This window comes from Bufo gargarizans, chromosome 2 (assembly GCF_014858855.1).
Source record: "Bufo gargarizans isolate SCDJY-AF-19 chromosome 2, ASM1485885v1, whole genome shotgun sequence".
NCBI classification, from domain to species: Eukaryota; Metazoa; Chordata; class Amphibia; order Anura; family Bufonidae; genus Bufo; species Bufo gargarizans.
Genome location: NC_058081.1, coordinates 93,740,278 through 93,766,605, shown reverse-complemented (window position 1 = coordinate 93,766,605; position 26,328 = coordinate 93,740,278). Strand labels below are relative to the sequence as shown.

At 44.6% G+C, this 26,328-nt stretch overlaps 1 protein-coding gene across 1 annotated transcript in view; it reads right to left on the bottom strand.

Moving 5' to 3' along the window:
* LOC122929523 (tetraspanin-15-like) overlaps nt 1-26,328 on the bottom strand; it is a 238,986-nt gene that overhangs the window by 21,840 nt on the left and 190,818 nt on the right. Inside the window, exon 6 of the mRNA XM_044283124.1 lies at nt 6,427-6,480. Within this exon, the coding sequence (XP_044139059.1) occupies nt 6,427-6,480 (54 nt within the window). The remainder of the gene's footprint in view (nt 1-6,426; nt 6,481-26,328) is intronic.

Below are 26,328 nucleotides of genomic sequence, written 5' to 3'. Positions count from 1 at the left end.
TGACCATAAGCGATGCCTGCTTTGAATACAACTCTATCCAGATTGTAATAATTAACAGCATTAAACCTGACACCACGGCCTGCACATATCAGACAACGGCCCCATATATACAGAGCGCCGATAGCGGGACCTGGTAACTAGGGACGCCGTCTCCGGTCCGATGGGCGCATCACTGCGGTCATGTGACCACATTGGTAGTCACGTCATAACCAGCAGTCCTCTTGGTACCTAGGGACACTCCCACAACCATTGCGATCATGTGATCACGATAGCACGATCGTCATACCCGGAAGTTCCTCCCTTTAAATAGAAGCGCCGGGAATCCCAAGCTGCTGCCTCGTCCTCATCTTGACAGAGACACGCCGGGACACCACACGGCAACAGGGACTTCGAATGACTGCATTGCCACCTCCTATTGATGTCACCTACCAACTCTAATCGCTGGTCATGCAAGTAGCATCACTACCTTGATGCACCCCCCTTTTTGGTGGTAATATATGTGGACTGTGTTGCCAGTACATCATAGGTTATTACACAGATAGCGATTGGACCTTTTCTCTACCAATGCGCCTACCTCAATATTTGAAATAAATAGGGCAATATCGCATTAATATAAACTAGAACATCATGGTAGACTCTTTGTATGGTGGTTGATACTGACTATGATCTATTTACCTATAGAAATTGTCCCATTTATATATTGAAACTGTGGTTCCTTATCTAGTCCCTGCACCTGATCTGCTATACCGGAGAGGTATATACATATAGATATACTCATCTCACATTGAATACAGATTGTCACTATATGTGGATCTGACGACTATAATCAGGAGAATTGGATATATCACCAATTCTACGATTGTATTCATATTTTTACTTGTGTGATTGAAATTGGTGTATAAGACACTTTGGCTATTTTCTTCTTTCTTTCTTTGTCCCCTGAAGAGCCCCACATCAATTGGGCGAAACGCGTTGGGACGTCTGGGGTAGAAGTATTTAACCAACACTCTACCCCTCTGTCAACTACCCTCTTATACTTATTTTCCTTGGGTCTATTATTCACTATTAGGTTCACTATTCACCAATACACGGTCGTGAGGGGTTATATTTTTCACATAAAATTATTTCTTGTTATTGTTTTTGGTATGCCTATAGATTAGTCCCGGCATCTGCTAGGATCCCATACATCTGCCACCTTCCGAAAGGGATTCATAGGGAACATCAGGAGGCACGAGAAACGGGATCGCCCTTATCAGGGCGGGCATTCCGTATATAGGCAGGGCCTCTCTCAACAGGGCAAATACAGGGATATTGTCCCAATTCAGCCACTGTTTAAGGCCGTCCATCCTACCATCAATAACACTAGTGGCACTTAGATTCATATTTTGTTTGTGATTTTTCTCATATTTCATATTATAGGGTCCATTATATTAATTTTTGTATATTAAAAGTTACGTTTTAGAATAATGGTCATTCTGTGAAACTTCAGATAAACTGACACATGTCAGATTTGAAAAATGGGGCTCCGGCATTTGGTCCAAACTGGCTGTCGTTTGAAAGGGTTAATTATGGTGAAAGCGGGGTGGTTTGAATTTTTTTTTTTTTATATTTACCCTAGATGACTATAAGAAGCAACCATTACATTGCTTCTTCAATAAATTGCAACAAATTGCTATGGCAATTCATTGCAGATTTGCTATGTTCTTATGGAGCCCTGCCACCTTCAGGCAATTGAGGCAACTGGAGCGCATCGCTCCCGGGGTAAAACGCTTCAGATGTCGCAGACATTGATCCTGACGGTCTAAAAACCGGGGACTATGGCACCCTGCTGTGCTCACGAGCAGGCCCCATTTTTCAAGACCGAACTTCAGTTGTACATGCACAGCAAGGTCTGGATAGGATTAAAGGCCACAAACAGAATAGTTATATGGACATACAGTAGCTCTGGTTTCATGTTAACAGTTAAACCGTTGCTTATTAACATTTGTTGTGTTTTTCGACTTGGTCTTGATTAATGGGAAAGTTTGCTCCGCTTACTCAAGCTATCTGAACCAGGGAAGCTGGAGCCACCAGCAGCTTTCATATTTCATATTCTCAATATACAGAGTGACTCTAAAGTTGCAGGGCACCCTTTTATTTCAGAAAAGAAAGGGAAAATGAAATATCTGAATAACAACTACTGGGAACGTTTCCTGTGATGCTCATCTATTTGACCTGTTCAATTTGTTGTCCCTGGTGCTGAACACAGAACTTTGAAGTTTTGAACTTTCTGTGTTAATAACTTTTGAACCACAAGAGATATTACAAATCTGATTGTGTCAATTAATTTCTGAGAAAATTATGGTCTTCTTTGATATGCTACATTCCTTCCCATTGGAAAAATTTGCCAATATGGTTGCTTTCAAGATGGTGGCCATGTTCAAGACATAGCCTAAAAGATAGACCCCAGCTTCATTTATGCAGCCTGCAGCCCCCAGCTTTATTTATGCAGCCCCTAGCCCCAGCTTCATGTATGCAGCCTGCAGCCCCCAGCCCCATTTATGCAGCCTGCAGCCCCCAGCCCCATTTATGCAGCCTGCAGCCCCCAGCCCCATTTATGCAGCCTGCAGCCCCCAGCTTTATTTATGCAGCCTGCAGCCCCCAGCTTTATTTATGCAGCCCCTAGCCCCAGCTTCATTTATGCAGCCTGCAGCCCCCAGCCCCATTTATGCAGCCTGCAGCCCCCAGCCCCATTTATGCAGCCTGCAGCCCCCAGCCCCAGCTTCATTTATGCAGCCTGCAGCCCCCAGCTTCATTTATGCAGCCTGCAGCCCCCAGCTTCATTTATGCAGCCTGCAGCCCCCAGCTTCATTTATGCAGCCCCCAGCCTTATTTATGCGGCCTGCAGCCCCCAGCCTTATTTATGCAGCCTGCAGCCCCCAGCCTTAGATCAGAGAAAATAAAAAAAATCACTTACCTCTCCTGCTCCAAACGCCACCGCTCCACACCGCAGCCACTGCACAGCCAAGGACCAGGAAGCAGTGAGTACAGAGCCTTCACTGCTTCCTGGTCTTCGGGTACTAATGAGAGCTTCATAATGGAAGCGCTCATTAGTATTCACCTCATAAGACGGAGGGACATTTTTCCCCCACTTTGGGGGGGGGGGAGTGCGTCTTATGGGGCGAAAAATACGGTATACTACTCTTTACGGTAACTTGTCATCAACTTTATGCTACCCATACTAACGGCAGTATAAAGTAGAGACAGGTGAGTTGATTTCAGCGGTCTGTCATTTATAAGTTAAAAGTAAGTGGTTGCGGAGAACCAACATCACATTCATTGCAGACTGGGCCAGGAAAAGAGTCCCAGCCACCTGAGAAGAGTCATAGTTATTCATGAATTCCTGCTCTCCTGCCCACCTACTGATGTCTGACAGTCTTCTACCTAGTTTTCTCCCTTTCTCTCTAGGAGAAAACTGCCAATCATCAGCAGATGGGTGAGAGAGCAGGGGATTATGAATAACCAGGACTCTTCTCAAGTAGATTTGACTCTTTTCAAGGCCTGGGCTGCAATGATTATGATGCTGGTTCTCGGCAACCACTTACTTTTAGCTCATGAGCGACACACCGCTAAAATCAGCATTTCTGTCACTATTTTATGCTGCCCTCAGAGATGTCAGCATAAAGTTGATAACAGGTTCCCTTTAAATCCACTCCACTACCTTTTAGCTTTAAAACTGCATCAGAAAACCTGAAAAAAACTAATCATAACCTAAATTTGTACTGGCACCTAAAGGCTGGGAATGTATGACAATCTCTGCTCCAGAAGCCAGGAAAAGAGGTAAGATAGAAGTAGTTTTGTGACTAGCTCACCTGCTCTTTTCTTTTGACACTGCTTTTGACATTAGGCAGAGAAGCAGGAGGTGGCTTGGCTTGAGAGCCAGTGACATATGTGCTCTACTTAAAGCCTGCTGCGAGACTGCTCAACTCCAGTTATTGTACAGTACTTTTAACCTTGTTCCTATTTATACTAGATTATTGTGTATTTTGTAGGTATTCCTTTCTTAACCAGCTTGTTTAGGGCTCTTTCAAATCTGCGTTCTTTTCTTCCGGCATAGAGTTCAGTCGTCGGGGCTCTATGCCGGAAGAATCCTGATCAGTTTTATCCTAATGCATTCTGAATGGAGTGAAATCCGTTCAGGATGCATCAGGATGTCTTCAGTTCCGGAACGGAACGTTTTTTGGCCGGAGAAAATACCGCAGCATGCTGCGCTTTTTGCTCCGGCCAAAAATCCTGAAGACTTGCCGCAAGGCCGGTTCCGGAATTAATGCCAATTGAAAGGCATTGATCCGGACTTAAGCTAAACGTTGTTTCGGCGCATTGCCGGATACGACATTTAGCTTTTTCTGAATGGTTACCATGGCTGCCGGGACGCTAAAGTCCTGGCAGCCATGGTAAAGTGTAGCGGGGGAGCAGCATACTTACCGTCCGTGCGGCTCCCGGGGCGCTCCAGAGTGACGTCAGGGCGCCCCAAGCGCATGGATCACGTGATCGCATGGCACGTCATCCATGCGCATGGGGCGCTCTGACGTCACTCTGGAGCGCCCCAGGAGCCGCGCGGACTGTAACTATACCGCTCCCCACTACTACTACTATGGCAACCAGGACTTTAATAGCGTCCTGGCTGCCATAGTAACACTGAAAGCATTTTGAAGACGGATCCGTCTTCAAATGCTTTCAGTACACTTGCGTTTTTCCGGATCCGGCGTGTAATTCCGGCAAGTGGAGTACACGCCGGATCCGGACAACGCAAGTGTGAAAGAGGCCTCCTTACCTAATTACCGTATTTTCCGGCCTTATAGGACGCTGGGGCATTCCCCCCCCCCCACTTTTGGGAGGCGAAATACGGTAACTAGGTAAACAAGCGAATATTAATGAGTGCTTCCATTATGGAAGTGCTGATTAGTACCGGAGGACCAGGAAGCGTTGAAGGCTCTGTACTCACTGCTTCCTGGTCCTCTGCTTTCGGCTGTGCTCTGGCTGCTCACAGCGCGAGGACGCTCTGTGACCCCGCGCTGTGCGCGTCAGATCACAGCACAGCTGACGGAGGAGGAAGAAGAGCACTGGAGCACAGGAGCAGCGGCGTCCAGAGAAGGAGAGGTAAGTGTTTTTTTAATTTTATTAAACATTAGGCAATAAGGGCTGTTGGGGGCTGATCTGAGGCAATGGGCGCCGCTGGGGGCTAACATGAGAGGCAATGGGGGCTACTGGGGCTGATATGAGACAATGGGGGCTGCTGGGGGCTAATATAAGAGGCAATGGGAGCTACTGGGGGCTTATATGAGGCAAAGGGGCTGCTGGGGGCTAATATGAGAGGCAAGGGGGGCTGCTAAGCAATGGGGGCTGCTGGGGGCTAATATGAGAGCCAATGGGGGCTGCTATGAGGCAATAGGGGCTGTTGAGAGCCGATGTAAGGCAATGGGGCTGATATGAGACTGCTGGGGGCTGATAAGAGGCATATGGGGGCTGATGAAAGGCTGCTGGGGGCTAATGAGAGGCAATAGGGGCTGATGAAAGGCATATGGGGGCTGATAAGAGGCATACAGGGGCTGATGAGAGGCATGGGGCTCTTATCTGAGGTCTGATTGCAAGTCATTCACATTGGGGTCTGAGCTCATGTCTGATTGGGGATCTGATCTGAGGTCTTATTAACATTGGGGGTCTGATTGGGGCTGTTAGCTGAAGTTTAATTAATATTGGGGGTCTGATTGTGGCTGTTAGACGAAACTGATTAACATTGGGGGTCTGATTTGTGGTCTGACCCCAGGTCTAATAAAAAATATTTTTTCTTATTGTCCTCCGCTAAAAACCTGCGTCTTATAGGATGAAAAATATGGTACTCCTTGCCTTCTCATTGCTTGCTATTGTGTTTGACTTTGGATTGTTTAGTGACCATTCTCTTGCCTTTGCATCTCTCTTGGTTCTTACTAGGCTTGTGACTGTTTGCTATTGGATACTGCTTTGGCATTTGATTGTTCTGTTTTATTACTGCAAATAGTATGACTAATCCACCTATTTGCTCCACCTGCTAGCAACTACCCGGTGAATGCAAGATAGCCTTCCATACCACCTGCGGGGGCCACCCAGGGTTAACTACTTAGATCCCTGAGTGGAATGACTTCTAAGAGGGTGACTTTTTCAACGTTAGCCCCTGTAGTGATAGGGTTATTGCAGGGCATGGTTGCCCTTGGTGAACCAGGTAGCCAGGTCCAGGTCTGGCAGTGGGTTTTCAGTTTGCTGGACAGATTACCTTTGTCCCTTCGGTTCCATCACAAAGTAGGTTAATCGTTACATTAGGCATGTTTCTAACAGGTTCCCTAATAATGATCTAGAATTCTGTTCTACCAGTGACCATGATAGGTTCCTTGAAGTGACAGTTTCTCTTACCTCTTTATCGAGGGTTTGGTAACCACAGAGAGTATTTTTCACTCCACCAGTGCCCTGAAAGCACAATGATAGCTCAATGTTAATGAGGTATATAACACAAATCAATTAAATTCACAGCAAGGCATGCTGAACTATATAAAAGAGTTAACACATTTTAGAATAATAACATGGAAAACAAATAAACATTTAGAATAATATGGAAAAGTAACAAGGGAAAGCATATAATTGGCATGGATATCACAGACAGTAATGGTGTTCCTGGGAAAGTATCCGCTCCTACGTAATGTTGAATCTGTGTATCATTGTTGTGTATTTTGTCGGACAGTGGATATTTCGAGTATATGATCGATCACCTTTAGATACAAGTTATATGCTCCTTTCCTTTTAATAATACATTAAACAAACCTATTTATTAAACTGCTTCAGTTCTAGCTAGTGGACTTAAAGAGGACTAATGATTCACACAAGGATAGATATTGATTGGACCTTTGTTCGCTCATTAGTCTGTAAAGTCTTTAATGTAACAGAAGGCTGTTATTTCATCCCTCTGTTAGTTCTTCAGCTACAAAATATACCGGTAATCATGTTTTATCAGAAGTACAAGTGTAAAGAAACAAATGTGCATTCTTCCAGCTTATTAGGGTCCATTCATATGTCTGCAAAATTGCGGATCCACAAAACACGGCCATCGGCCATGTGCGTTCCGCATTTTGCGTACCGCACATGGCCGGCACTATAATGGAAATGCCTTTTCTTGTCCGTGTCTGCGAACAAGAATAGGACATGTTCTATTTTTTCTGCGGGGCCGTGGAACGGAAGTGCGGATGCGGACAGCACACTGTGTGCTGTCTGCATCTTTTGCGGCCCTATTGAAAATGAATGGTTCCTCACCCGTTCCGCAAAATTGCGGAACGGATGCAGACCCATTTTGTGGATGTGAGAATGGACCCTTAAAGTGGTTCTCCAAAATGGGGAGCCAATGGTCAGGGGGCTGGATATGGTGTCAGCCAGCCAATTAACGTCCTCCTTCGTTATCTGTACAGGAATAGCACGCGACCGAGGCCACCGCTTAGGCATGGTCCGTGAGCAGTAACATGCATGTAGATGGAAGCAGTGGAGATGAGAGCCCGGAGCTGGACACGGTAACCTTTGAACAGCTGAGTCTTCACTGCCCCTGCAGCCAAACCCTAGATGTCCATATGTGGAGAACCACAACAGCCAGGCCGTTTCATACTTGAATTGCGGCTCCAGATCAGGATTGTCTACATGTGTGACCTGAGAGCTGCCACTGAAGTTTTATGTAGCATTATTAAAAAGGTTGTCTGGCCTGTAAACTCACTGAAAAAAGTGGCCTAAATGGGTGGAAATGCTCAAAACCCTTAATAAAAGAATGGCATAAAAAAACAAAAATGATACTAACCTAATCGATGCCCTGCTAACACTTCTGGTCTCTACTTTTTGTCCCCTCTCAAAACAAAGGAAATGACCACTCAGCCATTCTTTGGCAGAAGCAACACAGAGTGTTTACCCCTTCAATACCAAGCCTGTTTTGGCACAATGTCTTTAAGTCACCTCCATATATTTTTACGTCAATATAGCGTTATGAGGGCTTGTATATTGTTGGATGAGTTGTATTTTTCTGTGGCACCATTTTGGCGTACATAACTATTTCTAGCAGACCCACAGAGACCATGAATAAAGAGGGGGTTCACTGCTATGATATGTCTGAAAATAGCCAAGTTTATTTTCGGAACTCCTATAGCGATGAAAAGAGGGCCCGATGCACATGCACAGGGTGTTCTTTTTCCCTTCGGGGCCCCTTTCTCTAGATAGGAGTGGGTCCTAGAGGTCGGACCCGCACCTATATGACATCTATGGCATATCCTATTGATATGCCATTAATGTCCCAGATTGGCTAACCCATTTAAACTGTATTAGTTCCATTAGGAGACTTTACAATATGATGGCTTCTATAATGCTTTGTTATACCCAGTACCCTTTGGCATATAGCTATGGCAGGCTTAGAGGACTTTGTTAGACCCTTGGCTGGCACGACTACGCCAAAAAAGTAAAAGAGGAAGCCCTCTCCCTATGCCTATGCTAACCAGATTATTTTTAGCATCTACAGAGTTAATGCAGCGGCGCCATCTTGCTTTGTCTTCCTTGTGAGTATTGCTGTATATAGTATAGCAGTGTTCACATGGCTCAGATGCTCCATGCACCAGCACTCTCCAAATTCAGTTGCTATTCATAAATGGTCCTGAGTAGGTAATAGGGGACCACTTTGACACTTAAAGTTATTGAACTGCCTCAAAGTGGTTAAAGGGGTTATCCAATTTCAAGAAAAAATGTGCCGGGCCCCTCACCGGTAATATACTTACCCCGCTCCTGGTCCCCGCATCACCGCTGCTGCTTCTCCCTGTACACAGATGAAAACATCGGGGGGGAGCAGCCAATGGCAGGCGGGGACGGGGACGAGCCCCTTTAATAATTAAAAGACAAATTACCGGGTAGACAAACCCTTTTAAGGCACCATATAGTGGTATTTTTAGCACTTTTAACAAGGGGTATATTGGTCATAGACCCTACAGGGAAATTTCCCGGTGGGCCAACGCTCAGGGGGCCACCAGAGCCCTCCTCTTGGCCACCAACTGGGAACATAATGATCTGATGCTATTAGCATTAATTAATGCTAGGAAAATCAGAAACGTATGCACCGGGCCAACGGCCGCAAGTGCCCTCCTGAACTCAACTGTATCACTGTCTTCAGGACCCTGATACAGTTGAATACTGTGACAAGGGTGGCAGTATTTTGTGCAGCAGTACGGTACCTACTTGTATTGCCCCGTCGTCAATTTGGACCCTCCTACAATGTGGGATCACTTTTAGTTTTTTCCAGGGCCAATTTAAGTTCCCAGTCTGCCCTTGATTTTATCATATGTTAACTATATATGAGCAGGGGTGGAAAGAGATAACATTTGCTGTAAGGTGAAACAACGTTACTCTGGACATATGTACAGTACAACATTTAAGGGGGACCCTGTTCATGATATTCTTGTTATTTTCCATTTTTGTATACTTACCCATGTACTCAGTGCAAAAAGTTTGATCTATGACGCAGGGTCTAAGCTGTCTGTGTTCTGCATTCAACGCTCTACTACAGATCCAGCTGCTTAATCTGGAAAATACATTTTAATTTAGGAGTGCTAGCTCTTGTATCTGGTTCTTTGTCACAAGTTTTCTCATCACATATGGATTAGATTCGTACAACTACCATAACTACGCCACCGCTGATCTGCCTGCAGCATTTTGCTGTCCACCTGACGAAGCGGAGCCAAACGGATCTGTTCTGGCACACAATGTAAGTCAATGGGGACGGATCCGTTTTCTCTGACACAATCTGGCACAATAGAAAACTGATCCGTCATGGCTATAGAAGACATAATACAACCGGATCCGTTCATGACAGATGCATGCTGTTGTATTATTGTAACGGAAGCGTTTTTGCAGATCCATGAGGGATCCGCCATAAACGGTAGTATGAAAGTAGCCTTAGCGGATTCTAGATAAGACAGCCCATAGATCTATAATGACAGTTATTAAAGTTCTAACATTTGGGAAATGTATTGAATTCAACATCTAAACACAGAGAAAAGCATAAAAAGGGAACGAAAGTTCTCATATATCTATTCATTTTTCTCCTTTTCGTCAATATAATTCAAAAATCATTAATAAACATCAGGCAATCTCCCCAAGTAAGCTCTATTCATGTGAGGCATAGTAAATATGGGGTTGCAGTTCATTGTCAGGAACACCACATTATGTTAAAAGCTTATTAACTGATTATTCAGTACTCCGTTCTGAATACTGATGAGAAAAATCATAAAAGGTATCATTCTGCTTTGAAATGAGTAATGTATGATTTTATTTTTCTAAATAATGCCTCAATTTTATTAAAAACTAATGCAAAACAGTCTACATTATTATACTGAATGATTAGGTAGAATGCACCCTGTGCGGTCATTTAAATTTGTTGGCCTTTGGGCTACAAGCTCAGTGATTGTACCAAACTAAAAGTCCTTTTACACCGGCATATTATCTGGAATAAAGGTTAATAGGAATTCCCATTCCCGATAATTGCTCTGTGTAAATATGTTGCTGATCAACTGTCTCCCAAGCAGCGCACATGACTCCTGCGCATGCACCACTGACATCATCCTTCACCCAATTGAAGTCAAGCTCCTCCTCTTCCGGGTAGTAGTCATCTGCGCAGCTGGGGAAGCAGAAGTAGATACACTGTGCATGCACTGATAGTGTAGACCAGGGGTGTCAAACTCAAATACACAGTGGGCCAAAATGTAAAACTTGAACAAAGTCGCGGGCCAGCATTGGACAAATGAACCTTTTAACATGGACCCAAACAAGATTTGCTTTAACATTGAATATGGAACAGACATATTCATTTATTAAATAAGATTTAAATAATAATAATAAATAATAATAAGTTTTAAAATAAAATAACAATAATAAAATCAATCAACCATTCAAGCCCATGTCTTGGAGTAGCAAGAAAAAGTGCATAAAGAAAACGTTAATTATTGCTCAGTTTGCTGCACACTGATCTAATCTGATGTGCCCAAGCCAGATACCTGGCATCTCTTCTTGGATGATAGTTCATCAATGTCTGGGCTCAGGCTTTGAGCTGAGGAAATCCTCAGTATCGAGCGAAGGTGTTCATCAGTCAGACGTCTCCTGTGAGATGTTTTGGTCATCTTCATCGAGGAGAAAAGTTGCTCACATAGATAAGTGCTGCCGAACATGGAGAGCATCTGAGCAGCTTGGGTGCAGAGCTGAGGCATTGTGTCAGGGATGAACTGTGGAAACTGTGCGGCGCCCACAGCATCATACTTTGACTTCAGCGTGTCATTACACTGGAGTTCAATTAGCTCCATTTGGAGGTTGGTTGGTGCGTTTTCCACATTAACTGCGAAGGGATTACTGAGCAGTTCAAACCTACATTTCTGGACATCAAAGTCGGCAAATCACCGGCTAAACTCAGCGCCGAGTACACTGAGTTTTTCAGCAAACTGTGCGCATGGGAACAAGTTGGTAAAGAACTGCGTTTTCATGGTTTGGCAGCAGGGAAAATGGCCAAGGTTTCCTTGCAGCATCTGATTCTCCAACAGGCACAGTTTAGTTTTAAAAGCCCTCACTGCAGCGTACATGTCTGTGATGATGCGCCCGCGCCCCTGAAGCTGCAGGTTCAGCGCATCGAGATGGCTCGAGATGTCACACAGAAAGGCCAGCTCACACAGAAACAAATCAGACAAACAGGTCTGTCTTTTACATATGTAAACAGATATTCTGTCTCCCACCTGTCCAGAAAGTTCCTGTTGTCTGCCTTTCTTTTTGCCATTTTTGGGAAGGGGTTCCACAGTGACAGTTGTAGCTTGAGATCGCTATGAGAGGGCGTTTCTGGGACCTGTCCTGATTGACGCGCCAAAACATCAGCAAGGCATTATGGGATTTGTAGTATTAGCGATGACTGAATGCGCTGTATAATACCGGCGGGCTAGCTCTAGTAGTCATTTGGTATAGCCTCGCGGGCCAAATATAATTACACTGCAGGCCAAATTTGGCCCGCGGGCCAGAGTTTGACACCTATGGTGTAGACTATGGCCAAGAATGAGCTTACTGTCAGTCAAGGGGATGGTGAAAGTCCCGAGTGGAGGAGCTCTGGTGCTCAGAGGGGCTCATGCATGCCCTTAGGTGAACTGAAGACATATACACTAATGTAATGTTATTTTTCTGAGGAACATATATGAGGCATGCATAGAAATATTCAAGCGAGCACTGCCACGTGCACATAAGAAACACTCCACTTGAGCGACTCAGTAGTGCTAAGCTAAGTCCTCAATGAATATCCCTAAGATATAAAAAATTAGCGGCACTCACCATAGTGTATGTCAAATTTTTAGCACTTTATTATAGTTAATTATTATAATTAAAACCACGCCAGGTGGTCTAAGATACGAGTAAGGCTACTTTCACACTAGCGTTTCTATTTCCCGGTATTGAGATCCGTCAATATAGGGTCTCAATACCGGAAATAAAAATCTTTCCGTTTTGTCCCCATTCATTGTCAATGGGGACAAAATGTAATGCTCCAAAACGCATTCCATTTGGTTGCGTTTTCATACCGAAGAGCAAACTTCAGCAAGCTGCGTTTTTTTTTCCCGTCATGGGATGCGGAGCAAGACGGATCCAGCGTGACCCACAATGCAATGGGAAGGATTTGTTTAACTCTGACACAATAGAAAACGGATCCGTCCCCCATTGACTTTCAATGGTGTTCATGACGAATCAGTCATAGGTATGTTAAAGATAATACAACCGGAGCCATTCGTAACGGATACAGATGGTTGTATTATCAGTAACGGAAGCGTTTCGCACAGTTTGCACTTCATCAAGCCTTTCTGCACTGTGCAAAAAATGGACCTGTATCCTGTGGTCCTCTGTTGAAAGCCACTTCCCAAATCTCAGGTACCATGTGCATAGCAGACTCTATCATGTTCAAACGCACTAAACACAGGCGTGCTCAGACTGAGAAAATAGTACTATTCAACAGAAGAGCCATTCATAGAAATATTCAAGCCGGCACTGCCACCTGCGCATCAGAATCAATCCACTAGAGCGGTTGGCCAACTTGCGATACTCAGTGGTGCTCAGCTAATTAATGAATAGCTCCAAGATAGAAAAAAGGATCAGCACTCGCCATGTGCCAAATCTTAGGCACTTTATTAATTAAAACTATGGCAGTCTAGGATGCGGATACCAGGCAACAGCTGTTTTATGCAGTCTGCGTCAAGCCTTGAAGAAACGCAGACTGGCACTTGGCACCTTACCCGTATCTTAGACCGCCATGGGTTTAATTAATAAAGTGCCAACGATAAGATGTATGGTGAGTGCCACTACTTTTTCTATATTGGAGATAAACAAGGCCTCGTTTTACTTAGCAGAATCAACCCTACCGGCCACTATGTCTGGTTTAATATGAATGACCCAGCGGACCGATGCTCTTTACGTCATCGACTGTACATATTGGTATGTTCATCTTGATGTATAGCAAATATATTAAGAAATTATTCAAGTAGACTTACTGCTTACAGTGTTATCCGTCTGGTGAAGAGTGGGAATGGCATAAAACAAGAAAAGACGCTTCACTTATCCTATGCAACCTATTCCAGAACTTCCTGCGGTGCGATTGTCTCTACTTCCAGGTTCTTCTTGACACAAAGGAAGTGACCGCTCAGCCAATCAATGACTGTAGTGGTGACCGAACTCAGACAGTGACTGACTGGTTATTTTCTGTGTGTCCAGAAAGACCAGGAAGTAGAGACCTAGGAAGTGCCAGAACGGGAGCTGCTGGGGATCGGGGAGTATCATTTGTTATAATTCTGTAGGTCATTCTGACCTTTTCCATGTACTATATGGTTGCTTGCCCCACAAGCTGTTGCACAGCTATAGCACTTCATAGCCCTACAGACTTTCATAAATGATTACAATTAGGGATGAGTGAATCGACTTTGGATGAAAGCAATAACTTCAGCTCATCGGAGCCAATACATTCTAATACTGTACGAAGCAACTTCGGATGTTTCATCCGAAGTCGATTCGCTCATCCCTAATTACAATATAATTGTAGGCTTGGTGTGCTGGCTACTAATACAAGATACAAAAATAAAAAATGCAGTGATGGTTCAGGGTCCATGGTCAGTTCAATTCACCACTGCTACAACAGACATAATCTCTGTGGCCAGCTGCATTGATATCTAGTTTGGTGAGTTTAGAGGCATGCCAACCATACCTGGTCTCCATTCAACTTGAGTCACAGAAGGAAGTTGGACCTATTTTTATCGCTTACAGCCCCACAAAATCAATTTCTGAGTTAAAGGGGTTGTCTCATAATGGACACTGGGGGGCATATCGCTTGGATATGCCCCCATTGTCTTATAGGTGCGGGTCCCACCGCTGGGAACCGCACCTATATCGAGAATTAAGCTTCGCAAGTGAAGGAGGGCGAACTGCTCATACGCAGCAGCCCTCCATTCATGTTCTATGTGGCCGCCGAAAATAGCTGAGCACTGGCTTGACTATTTCCGTCGGCCCCATAGAAATGAATGGGAGCAAGGGCAGCGAATGCGCGGTACGCTCCCATTCTCTTCTATGGGGAGCCGGCTTGGTGGTGGCCAGACCGGAGTACTACAGCCACCACATTGCGGGGCTCCGTTCTCAATATATGTGCGGGTCCCACCGAACCTATAAGACAATGGGGGCATATCCTAGCGATATGCCCCCATTGTCCATGATGAGACAACCCCTTTAAGTAAAATATATCTACTTATGCTCCTCTTCAATTCTATGAGCTATGCCAGGCATGCTCAACCTGCAGCCCTCCAGCTGTTGCAAAATTACAACTCCCAGCATTCCCAGACAGTCTACAGCTATCAGACTGCAGCAGGGAGTTGTAGTATTACAACAGCTAGAGGGCCACAGGTTGAGCATCCCTGAGCTATGCAGTTCTGGTGCTGACTTACTGCACTGGAACTGCTGAAGTTGATCAGCAGGGGTTTTGGGTGAAAGACACCGCGACGAGAGGATGCTGATGACCTATCCTGAAAATAGGCCATCAATATAAAAATTCTGGACAACCCCTTTAAGGTATGATCCCAAACATAAGCCAAAAGGATGCATAATTCTGCCTCACTGAAGCCTACTATTACTGTACAGTATACATCTGGATACTTTTTACTTCAAGCAATAAATTTCATATATATATATATATATATATATATATATATATTTGTGGTCAAGGCTACAGGGGACGAGGAACCTGACTGGAGGCAAGGTGCCTATCAGACTTACTAATATCAAAACCTAGCTAAGATGGCTGGTGGAGTGCCCTTAGCCATCAGCGAGGGTATGCTTATAAGGAGGCATATCCTAGGGGCATATAGAAGAACGGGGAAGGGGGGGGGGCACCGGAAATGCACATGCACAGGTGACTGGTAGGTCGGGGAATATAAAGACCTTCCGTCCCTCCCACAATTGCAGGCTGAATACTCAGCCTTCTCTATTTGTGGTCAAGGCTACAGGGGACGAGGAACCTGACTGGAGGCAAGGTGCCTATCTGAAATACTAATACCAAAACCTAGCTAAGATGGCTGGTTGAGTGCCCTTAGCCATGAGCAAGGGTATTCCTATAAGGTGGCAAAAACCAAACCATTTAGAGTATAGCAATTTACTGAGATAACAACAACTTACAATGCCAGGGTGGAAAAAGCTTTGGATATTTCTGCCTGTGGATTTGAACGTAACGAGCAAAACAGGATGATTGCCAGTGGACCATTTCACGGATGATGTGGGCTGGAACCCCATGTCTAGAAGCCGAAGAAGCAGCTCCAATGCGGAAGGAATGTCCAGAGATGAATTTAGAGTTGAAACCTAGACCTGAAGCCAGTGTGCGAATGTGGGTGATGAACTGCGTTGACGTGAGAGGTTGGTTTTTAAAGGGCAGTAATGGGCTATCTGGCGAGGAGTTGCCCAAAACGTACAGTAATTCTTTTAAGACTCTGACGGGGCACCACTCGTTGAATGTCTGGAAATAATTTATTTTTATTGGTGGCCTGGGAAGTTTTGGTGGAAGATAGGTATAATGTGAAATGATTACTGTGCCGTACCAATTGACTTATGGACAAGCCTTTGACCCTGGGAGAGGTGCGAGTTAACTCCTCAGGTCTTAAAAAGCTGTAAAAGCTGAGATACATGGCTGCTTTGATGATTGTACTAGTATAGGGCCCAAAAGAATTGCCAACTAGGGAGATGGACGTTTTCTAAATAGCTCTCCTGAAACTGGTTGTCTACCTGGACCTGGATTCTTAGAACTCTTTAGTATGCCCCTTAGGGCTCATGCACACGACCGTTCAGTTTTTTTTCGGTCCACAAACCATGGATCCGCCAAAAACGGCCGCCGCCCGAGTGCCTTTCGCAATTTGCGGAACAGAACGGGCGGACCATAGTAGAAATGCCCATTCTTATCCGCAAAACGGACAAGAATAGGACATGTTATATATATTTTTTTACCTGGATCAGGATTGCCTAAACCTGAAAAAGCACGGATGACGTATGGAAAATGACCGTAAGCCTGAAAGAATAGGAATGTGGTCTGGACGTGCCAGACGACAGGTAATGATGAAGTAGCCTTAAAAGTACATAATAGGAGAAAAAACTATGTGATGAACAGGAGCAATGTCTAGAAAAGGTGCCCGGCGACCTACCTTACTGGGAGGTGATTGCATACGTAACCGGCTGGATATTAATTAGTAAGCCTGGAAAACGTAACCAGCTAGACATTGACTTTAACAAACGTAAGCCTGTAGACCTGACTGGCTATACATTAACTTAACAAACGTAAGCCTGGAAAACGTAACCGGCTGGATATTCATTTAACAAATGTAAGCCTGGAAAACTTAACCGGCTAGACATTGACTTTAACAAACGTAAGCCTGTAAACGTGACTGGCTAGACATTAACTTAACAAACTTAAGCCTGGATACGTGACCGGCAAGACATTTAAATTTAACAAACGTAAGCTAGGAACGTAACCGCCTGGAAGTGAACCTGGATGACAGAGCAGGTGGAAGACATGTAATGGAAGGAACATGATCCTGACAAATGTGGCTGGGCATGGACCTTGAATATATATATATTTTTTTATAAAAACATGCGTGGGACCGAGCCTGTGGAGGGCGACCGGCATGAAAGTGAGCGTCCGCTGGAATAGTGTAGTGCTGGAGCACCTAGGAAGGTACGTGAACTAGGGAGGGCGCCGGGCGAGACCGTGAGTCTGAATGGTAGTGGTGGTGAGGAAGTGAATTGGCTGGGGTTGAAGCCTGTCCGGGAAGGGTAGGCATGCCCGCAACTGTTGCCCCAGGTAACCGAGATGACTGTGTATGGGTAGTAACTGTCGGTGGAATGGAAGCTGCGCACATCAGATGGAGCTCCATGATTAAAGGCGGGGTGGGTGCACTGCTCCCGCCCCTTCAATGACGTGGAACAACGTGAAGGAGTGCTTGCGCGAAAAAACTCGCAATGGCCTGGGAACCGTGCCCGCGTCCTGAAGGGAGCGAACTGCGATGCTCCGTACTGCAAGATTTGGCCCAAGCAGCGGGGAAGATGCCCGTGGCGTGTGTAGTGGCACTTACCCTGTGACTGTGACGAGGGGACATCCTCTGCGTCTGGAGGAAAGAAGGTTTGTATACAAACATAGAAGAGGATTCTTTATGGTATAAGCAGTGAGACTCTGGAACTCTCTGCCTGAGGACGTGGTGATGGTGAGTACAATAAAGGAATTCAAGAGGGGCCTGGATGTATTTCTGGAGCGTAATAATATTACAGGATATAGCTACTAGAGAGAGATCGTTGATCCAGGGATTTATTCTGATTGCCTGATTGGAGTCGGGAAGGAATTTTTATTCCCCTAAAGTGAGGAAAATTGGCTTCTACCTCACAGGGGTTTTTTGCCTTCCTCTGGATCAACTTGCAGGATGACAGGCCGAACTGGATGGACAAATGTCTTTTTTCGGCCTTATGTACTATGTTACTATGTTACCCGTATGTTGGCTACAGGCTGAATCATATTGAGGTAGGGACACTTACCCAAGCGGCTCCCACAATTGCAGGCTGAATACTCAGCCTTCCCTATATATACAGTTAGGTCCAGAAATATTTGGACAGTGACACAATTTTCATGATTTGGGCTCTGCATGCCACCACAATGGATCTAAAATGAAACATCTAAGATGCAATCGAAGTGTAGACTTTCAGGTTTAATTCAAGAGGTTGAACAGAAATATCCTGTAAAACATTTAGGAATTGCAACATTTTTTATACAAAGTCTCCTCCTTTCAGGGGCTTAACTGTAATTGTAAGAGTAACATCACCATAAATAAAATGTTCATTTTTAAGAAGTTGTCTGGATCGAGTGTGTAATATTCTGCAATGGCCAAGTCAATCACCAGCTTAACCCAAGTTCACTTACTTAAGACAAAACTTAAAGGGACACTGACAGGGCCAATAAGCATATTGAGGTATATATATGGCAGTACAGGTCTTATAATGGGTATTACAATCATCTAAGTATCCCCCCTGTCCACATTATACATACAGTAAACTTAAGTTTTATAACCTGCTCCAACGGTCTTCAATCTGCCCAAGGGGCGGCGTTTCACCTCTCTTGCGCCCAGCCAGCCTCCTCCAACTGCCGCTTTGAAGCGCCGCCCAGCTCATGAATATTCAGTTTGCTGGGCGGCTTCAGCGGTCCCCGCTCTGAAGCGCTGCGCTGAACAGTGCCCTGCGCATTCGCCGGATCTTGTGAAGTCGGGGACAGTAAGCGCTGCCCAGCAAAGTGAATATTGATGAGCTGGGCCGCGCTTATTGTCCCCGACTTCACAAGATCCGGCGCATGCGCCGGGCACTGTTAAGCGCAGCGCTTCAGAGCGGGGACTGCAGAAGCCGCCCAGCAAACTGAATATTCATGAGCTGGGCGGCGCTTCAAAGCGGCAGTTGGGGGAGGCTGGCTGGGCGCAAGAGAGGTGAAACGCCGCCCCTTGGGCAGATTGAAGACCGTTGGAGCAGGTTATAAAACTTAAGTTTACTGTATGTATAATGTGGACAGGGGGGATACTTAGATGATTGTAATACCCATTATAAGACCTGTACTGCCATATATATACCTCAATATGCTTATTGGCCCTGTCAGTGTCCCTTTAAGTTTTGTCTTAAGTAAGTGAACTTGGGTTAAGCTGGTGATTGACTTGGCCATTGCAGAATATTACACACTCGATCCAGACAACTTCTTTCAGCCGTGCCTCGTCTCTGCAGAGTGTGACGCACGGACATCTTAGCTTCCTCACATTTCTGTCATCATCCCCCAACCTGGAGTCTCCACAGTGTTATCCTGCGGCTCGCTGTGCTCCCCAATACCCCCAAATACTATCCTGAAGAAAAATAAGTGCCATACAGATAGCCAGTAATAATACTCCTCCAAGTACCACCAATAGTAATTCCCTTCTAGAGTGAGCTCATTAGTAACACTGCCCCTACTGTGCGTCCAACAGTGATAATGCTCCCCAAGAGTGCCTCAATTAGTAGAAGAGCCCTCCTTTATTAATAATGCCCTCACAGATCCCCCAGTAGAAATAAGGCCCCCTATTGTTCCCCCAGTGGTAATAAAGATATCTACAGACCCTTCAGTAGTAATAAGGCCTCCACAGTGCTCTTAGTAGAAATAAGGCAGATTTATAAGAGAGAGTGCATGGATCAAGGAGACAGTGGGGGTGAGAGCAGGGAGAGAGCAGGTATCAAAGAGGCAGTGGGGGTGAGAGCTGGGGGAAAGCACAGGGATCAAGAAGGCTGCAGGGATGATAAAGACTTTTGGGGTCATTTATTAAGACTGGCCTTTTAGACGCTGGTCTTAATAACCCTGCATTGGCACTTGATGGGCCTAAGTTATGTGAAGGTGCCGGCCTCTACATAACTTAGGCGCTTGCCGTGCCACTTGTTTAAATCTACACCAGCTCCCTTGCTCCCTAGATTTAAGTCATTTTCTACGCCAAAAACAAGCGTAGAAAATGATAAATGAGACAGGCTGGCCAGCACATGGCACTCTCCCCATTCAGCCGCAAATCCCCTTTGTGACCAACGCTGTGACAAAAGTACACCAGAAAATGGCGTACTTATCACAACTAACCCCCTTTATGTTTTTGTTGTTTTTTTTGCGCTGTATCAATTTGGTATAAAGTATTGCGATATTTTACTTGGTAACAAAATTGAAATCTAGATACTGGTACTGAACATCCCTAGCAGAGAGCTCCACAATGCTCTTACAGTAAAGAATCCCTGTCTGCAAATGTTGAAGGTGAAACCATTCCTCTAAAGATAGAGGATGCTTGTCATGATTTCAGGCCTAGATATACATGTCTAAACAGTCCGTTCATACATTCAGTAATTTCTTCATTGTAATGAGGTCACCCTTAAGCTGTCTTTTTTCCCAAACTGAATAACCTGTGAACAACAGAATAATAAAATGTTTAATAACCTGTCTTTTCTGCAAATCCATTAATTTCCTTAAATACCTGGATTGCATTCTCTGCACCCACACTAGATCATCTATGTCCTTGTACAGGTGTCCCAAACTGTACACAATATTCCATGTATGATCTGACATGTGATCTGTATAGAGGCAAAACTATGTTCTTGTCATGAGCATCTATAACTCTTTTGATGCATCCAATGATTTAATTTAAATTGCACTAGCAGCAGCTGCCTGGCACTGGTTGCAAAAGTTAACCAATATCCCTTTTTTTCTGTGGAGGTTTTACCCAGTGTTTTATTTTTAATTGCATAACCTTACATTTATCATCTTTAGGCCTCATGCACACGACAGTATTTTGTTTCCGTGTCCATTCTGTTCTTTTTTTTTTTTTTTTTTGGGGAGAGGATGCAGACCCATTGATTTCAACGGGTCCGCAAAAAATACGGACAGCACACCGTGTGCTATCCGCATCCGTATGTCCGTTCCGTAGCCCCGCAAAAAAAAATATAACATAACATGTCTTATTCTTGTCCGTTATAGGCATTGTTACAATGGATCCGCAAAATTGGCGGACCGCAAAACTCATACGGTCGTGTGCATCTAGCCTAAAACTTAATTTGCCAATCCTCCAGCTTCACCAAATCTCTCTGTATAGACAGATCCACTTAAACTTAAGTGTGGATTACATTACCCAACAACTGGGTCATCTTGGGGTCATGATACATGGACCTTTATGGAATTTAGCTAAAGCTAAACACTGAATCACATGGGCATCCTCTACAACATGCTGCCTCACATAAAGTAGCACTGGAGACCTGATAGTTCCACTTTAATAAGGTTGGTGACTTCTCAATCTTCTCACATACCAGATAAATCTGATAAAAAGGAAGAATGAGTTAAGCTTTTCTGCCCTGGAATAGCGTGAATCCTCTAATGCTTCGCACAGTCACAGTAAGTTAAGTGATGTCTCACCTATTCCACTTTTGCACTGTCCCAGTGATGCCAAGGAGGCCATTCAATGATGAGGAACCTCTGTCAAGCATTACTGACAAGAGACAAAAGATGAAAAGCTTAGCTAAAATAATTGCGTTTCTTCAGTTCCGTGTGCCTGCTGGTTACAGTGCGTCTTTTTTATTTTTGCTTCAAAGCACTAGCTTAAGCCATGGCTTGACAGCTGCTATATTGTCTACCAGCTCAAATCATCATCAGGTAAGGTACAGTGAAGAGCAGCACAGTAATAAAAGCACCACTCAGGCTTTGTATTCTTAGAAATAAAGAACGTACCTATAATGTTACAATATATTATATCTGGAAAACAGATTGGCCATCACAAAAAAATAAGTATGAGAATTAACACCCGGATATGAAGGTTCTAGCTCAAGCTCTAGGAAGAGATGCCAAAATCTCATTTTTCCCCCTATTATTTGGCCAAAACAAAGTGAACGACGTTAAAGTTTTGGAATGGCCAAGTCAAAAATGTTGTAGAAGTACCTGAAGCGAGCAGTTCATGGGAGGAAACCCAGCAACATAACAGAATAGAAGCTGTCTTGTACAGAGGAATGGGCTAACATTTCTCCAAGCTGACGCAAAGGACTAATCAACAATTACGGTAAACGTTTAGTTGCAGTTCTCTTGCACGAGTGCCGGGTTTCGGCTGGACAAAAAACAATATATCACTGCAGACTGATGTAAGGAAGAATGCTAGCACTTTTACTTTTAAGTGAATATATTGGATTGATGAATTCCTCAAAATATCTTTGCAATGATCTGTTTAATTTTTATAATTCACTGCAAAGCCATATATATTAAAGGTAACATGCTGATTGCCTTCTACTACCACTAGAGGGAGTGCAGAAGGTTTTGCATATTTTGAACTAAATAATAAGGCTCTATACAGAAAGCTCCCTCTAGTGGTGGCTACAAGCAACCCATATTGTGGTGTGTAAAGTGTACTTTAAAAAAAAAAAAAACACTTTTTAATATTAATATGTTATAGTCATATGATCATTAAATCAGTCAATCATTAAAACAAGGAGGTAGACGCACTCAACGTACGCTCTCTCGTTGCTAGAGACAGGCTCAATAGAGCCTCAATAGTCTATGAGCCCATCTTGAGTCCGTCTCGTGTCCATGATATGATGAGAAGAGATTTACTTTACATGGGGAAATAATATGTCCCCGACTTCTTGCTAACCTACCAAACATATGACTTGTCTAATTACACACATTTTTTTTATTTTATATCAATTATGATGTCAAGGAATATTTGAATGAAAAAAATACGTTATTGTAGGTGATTTACAAGCAGCTAATATCAAATTAATCTTAATACAGAGCTCGGGGAATAATAAATAAGTGAAACAGTTAGAACCACGAGGGACATTTATCAAGGCTTGTGTTCCCACACGCCAGTCTTGATCCCTGTGCACTGGAGTGAGATGTGTCTAATTGATTAAGAGGCAGATGGAACTTTTGAGTCAGAAACACAAGACTATGTCAGATAGAGGGTGGCGTAAACTTCAGCTATAACTCACAACAGTTTCTGGCAGGAGTAATAGTAAATCTGGCGGCCCGTGCGGAGCCCTGCCCCTCTCACTAACCCCTGGCCACTTTTCTTACCCCTTTAGAAAAGTGATGATAAACTTAAAAAAGTGTATGGACTGCGCCATAGTTTGCGACTTTTTTATGCCACAATACTGGCATAAACACTTTAGTACCTCACCTGTACAAACAAAAACCGTAGTGGTTTACAGTAAAAGCATGTGCCATGCAGCAGGTACCACAAATGTACTAGATACAAGCTACGTGTACACATAACTGTCTGTATGATGATACAGAGTACAGAAGGCTGTTTATAATTCTAGGCCTTAACGCAAAATATGGTACTTGCCCTCAGGAGCATAGCTAAATGCCCCCCTTCCCTCAGTGCTTTGTGACCAGGGGCAGGGAAGCACATAGAAGAGTGTCCAGCAATATTGACCCCTTTAAAACATAACTTTTACTTATACATATTATTTAAAATAATACCACAGTGGTGGTTCACCAGTGAAACATTGTGAAACAGACAAAAAATGAAAAACAAATGAAAAAAAGATAAACTATGTTCCTGCAAGGAAGCCGACCATTGATATGGTATAAAGGTAGTGAGTAAACATAGGACAGCTAAGGGGAGCAATGAGGTATGTCTGACTTAACCCTATGCTCTACCTAACTAATCCCTCAGCCCAGGGACATCCCCTAGTGGTGGGGACTCCCTGTCCTCGTGCCTGGGCTGACTGCCCTACGTTTACCCTCCTCTCACAGAATAATCACGGCCCCCCAGGTACCGACGGGTGTTACTCTGTGTCCCAGGTAATAAATTACCGGCAGGGACACCAACCCACAGGTTTAGACAGAATTAGGTGAACAAGGTATGTATCACCCATAAACAGAAAGGAACCAAAGGCACTGGGGCATCAGAAATGGTGCGTTCCCAGGCTGGTTCTCATAAAACCCCAAGAACCAAAAGCACTGGGGCATCAAGCACGGTGCGTACCCAGGCTGGTTCTCATTACCCCTACGCGTTTCCCCTATTGCTAGGATCATCAGGGGGTACTCACAGTCATATTTATACAGATAAATCAGATATACTCAGATATACTTAAGTGATAGTGGAGGACCTAGGTAAAGAGACGCAAACGATACCAAGTATAGGACCAAGGGACCAATAGATAGAGCCCGCCTGTAAGAGATAGATAGAGACACTGTCAGGTTGGAAGCTTGATATAGAGTTATGATATGGTCTCCCATATCTCCACACTTACTTAGTGTCCAAGGCCGTCTGAGGGCTACGATGCCCAATAAGGTAAGGGCTAACGTCTTACCCAAGAGGCTGTGGGCAAAGAATTTATACATAAAGTGAGGTATAATCGGTGCCAACATATACATTTGTCAGTGCTCATTCAATGGTCCTTACTTACATTTAGGTTGCGTCCCAGTACGTCCTGTTCCTCCCACTACTCACACACACTCCATTTTATTATATGCCCTCTTACCAGCTGTTTGAATTCAGCGCTCATTACTCCGTCCAGCGGGTCACTTCCGGATATCAGACGTCATCATCTGCGTCATTACCGGTCCGTGAGCCGCATGTATGGACTATTCTGGTCTCTGCAGTAGAGGCACAAATGATGCCGCAGTGCCTCACTTCCGTCAAGTGGAACGCATAAAGCGTCCACTTCCAGTCGGTTGGAACGCACCATGGCGTCATATCCGGTCTGTGAGCCGTCCCATCCAGACAGCATCAGATACTGTGTCATAGTGGGCGGCCCTAAAGATCTGACTGCCAGGTAAACAGCATATGCGGGCAGCAGAGACTTAAACAGGCAATATATATTACAGAAATAAGTTGATAGAGGGCAAAGGGATTCAGTGTGAGAGTGACCACAAAGTATCCATTTACATAATTTTCACCTCAATGCACTTCCTAGATACTGAGTGTCGACTGGCGCACATCCGATAGTTGGTGCGCAATATCTGGATACATAACGTACCCTAATTGTTTTGTCTGGCTAAAATATCATTACCGAGTAGCTCAATTCTGATCAGAGGGAATAAGGGAGGCACATTGCCACCCCCGCAGAGATCATAGAAAACAAGAGAAATTGAGTCTTTCATTAATCCCAAGGGGTGCCTGGGATCTGAAGCGATGAATCCAGACGCACTCCTTCTGGAGGATTTTACGGTCCCAGTCCCCACCCCTAGGTGATAATGGGATGGTTTCCAAGACCGAAAATCTAAGGCAATTGGGGTCACCACCATGAATATCATTCACATGTGATGCGACAGGTGTGATCTTCTTCTTAACCACGTCGTTTACATGTTCACAGATACGCCGTCTGATTTCTCTGACGGTCTTGCCTATATAATCCATAGGGCAAGGGCATTGGCAGATATATACCGCACCCTTGCTCCTACAGTTATAGAAATCTCTAATTTGGTAAGTTTGACCAGTGACTGAGCAGGTGATTGATTTGGCCGTGGAGATGAAGGCACAGGCTTTACACGAGCCACATTTAAACATGCCGACAGGCTTACGGTCCAGCCAGGTCCCCACTCCACTAGGTGCAGTATAGTGGCTGTGGACGAGGTGGTCTCTAAGGCTCCTCCCCCGCCTATATGTAACACTAGGTTGTTTAGTGATCACATCCTTCAGGTCGGGGTCCATGTGTAAAATAGGCCAGTACCTTCTCAACACTGACATTACCTCTGTGTTTGCTGAGTCAAACATGGATATCAGGCGTATTGGTTGTTGCCCACTTAATTCCTTAGGTTTAGGTACGAGGAGCTCGGTCCATTCCCTGCCTAGGGCATTCTGGAACGCGCCCCCCAAGAACCGTTTGGGGGTAGCCCCTCTTCCTGAATCTCATCTGTAGCTTCTTGGCCTCGCTGCAGAACGCTCCATCCTCAGAACAATTTCTACGGGTCCTCAAGAATTGGCCCCTAGGGATGCCACGTTTAAGGTGTGTCGGGTGATGGCTCTCCCAGTGCAGCAACGAATTGGTTGCGGTTTCCTTCCTATACATATCTGAAATGAGTTTATCTCTCTCCCTGGTTACCCGTACATCCAGGAAGGGAATTGTATGTAAGTCGAATTCGAAGGTAAACCGCAAACCAATGTCGTTTCTGTTGAGGACCCTGACAAATTCTCGAAGTTCCTCTGACCCACCCTTCCAAATCACGAAAATATCGTCAATATAGCGCGCCCA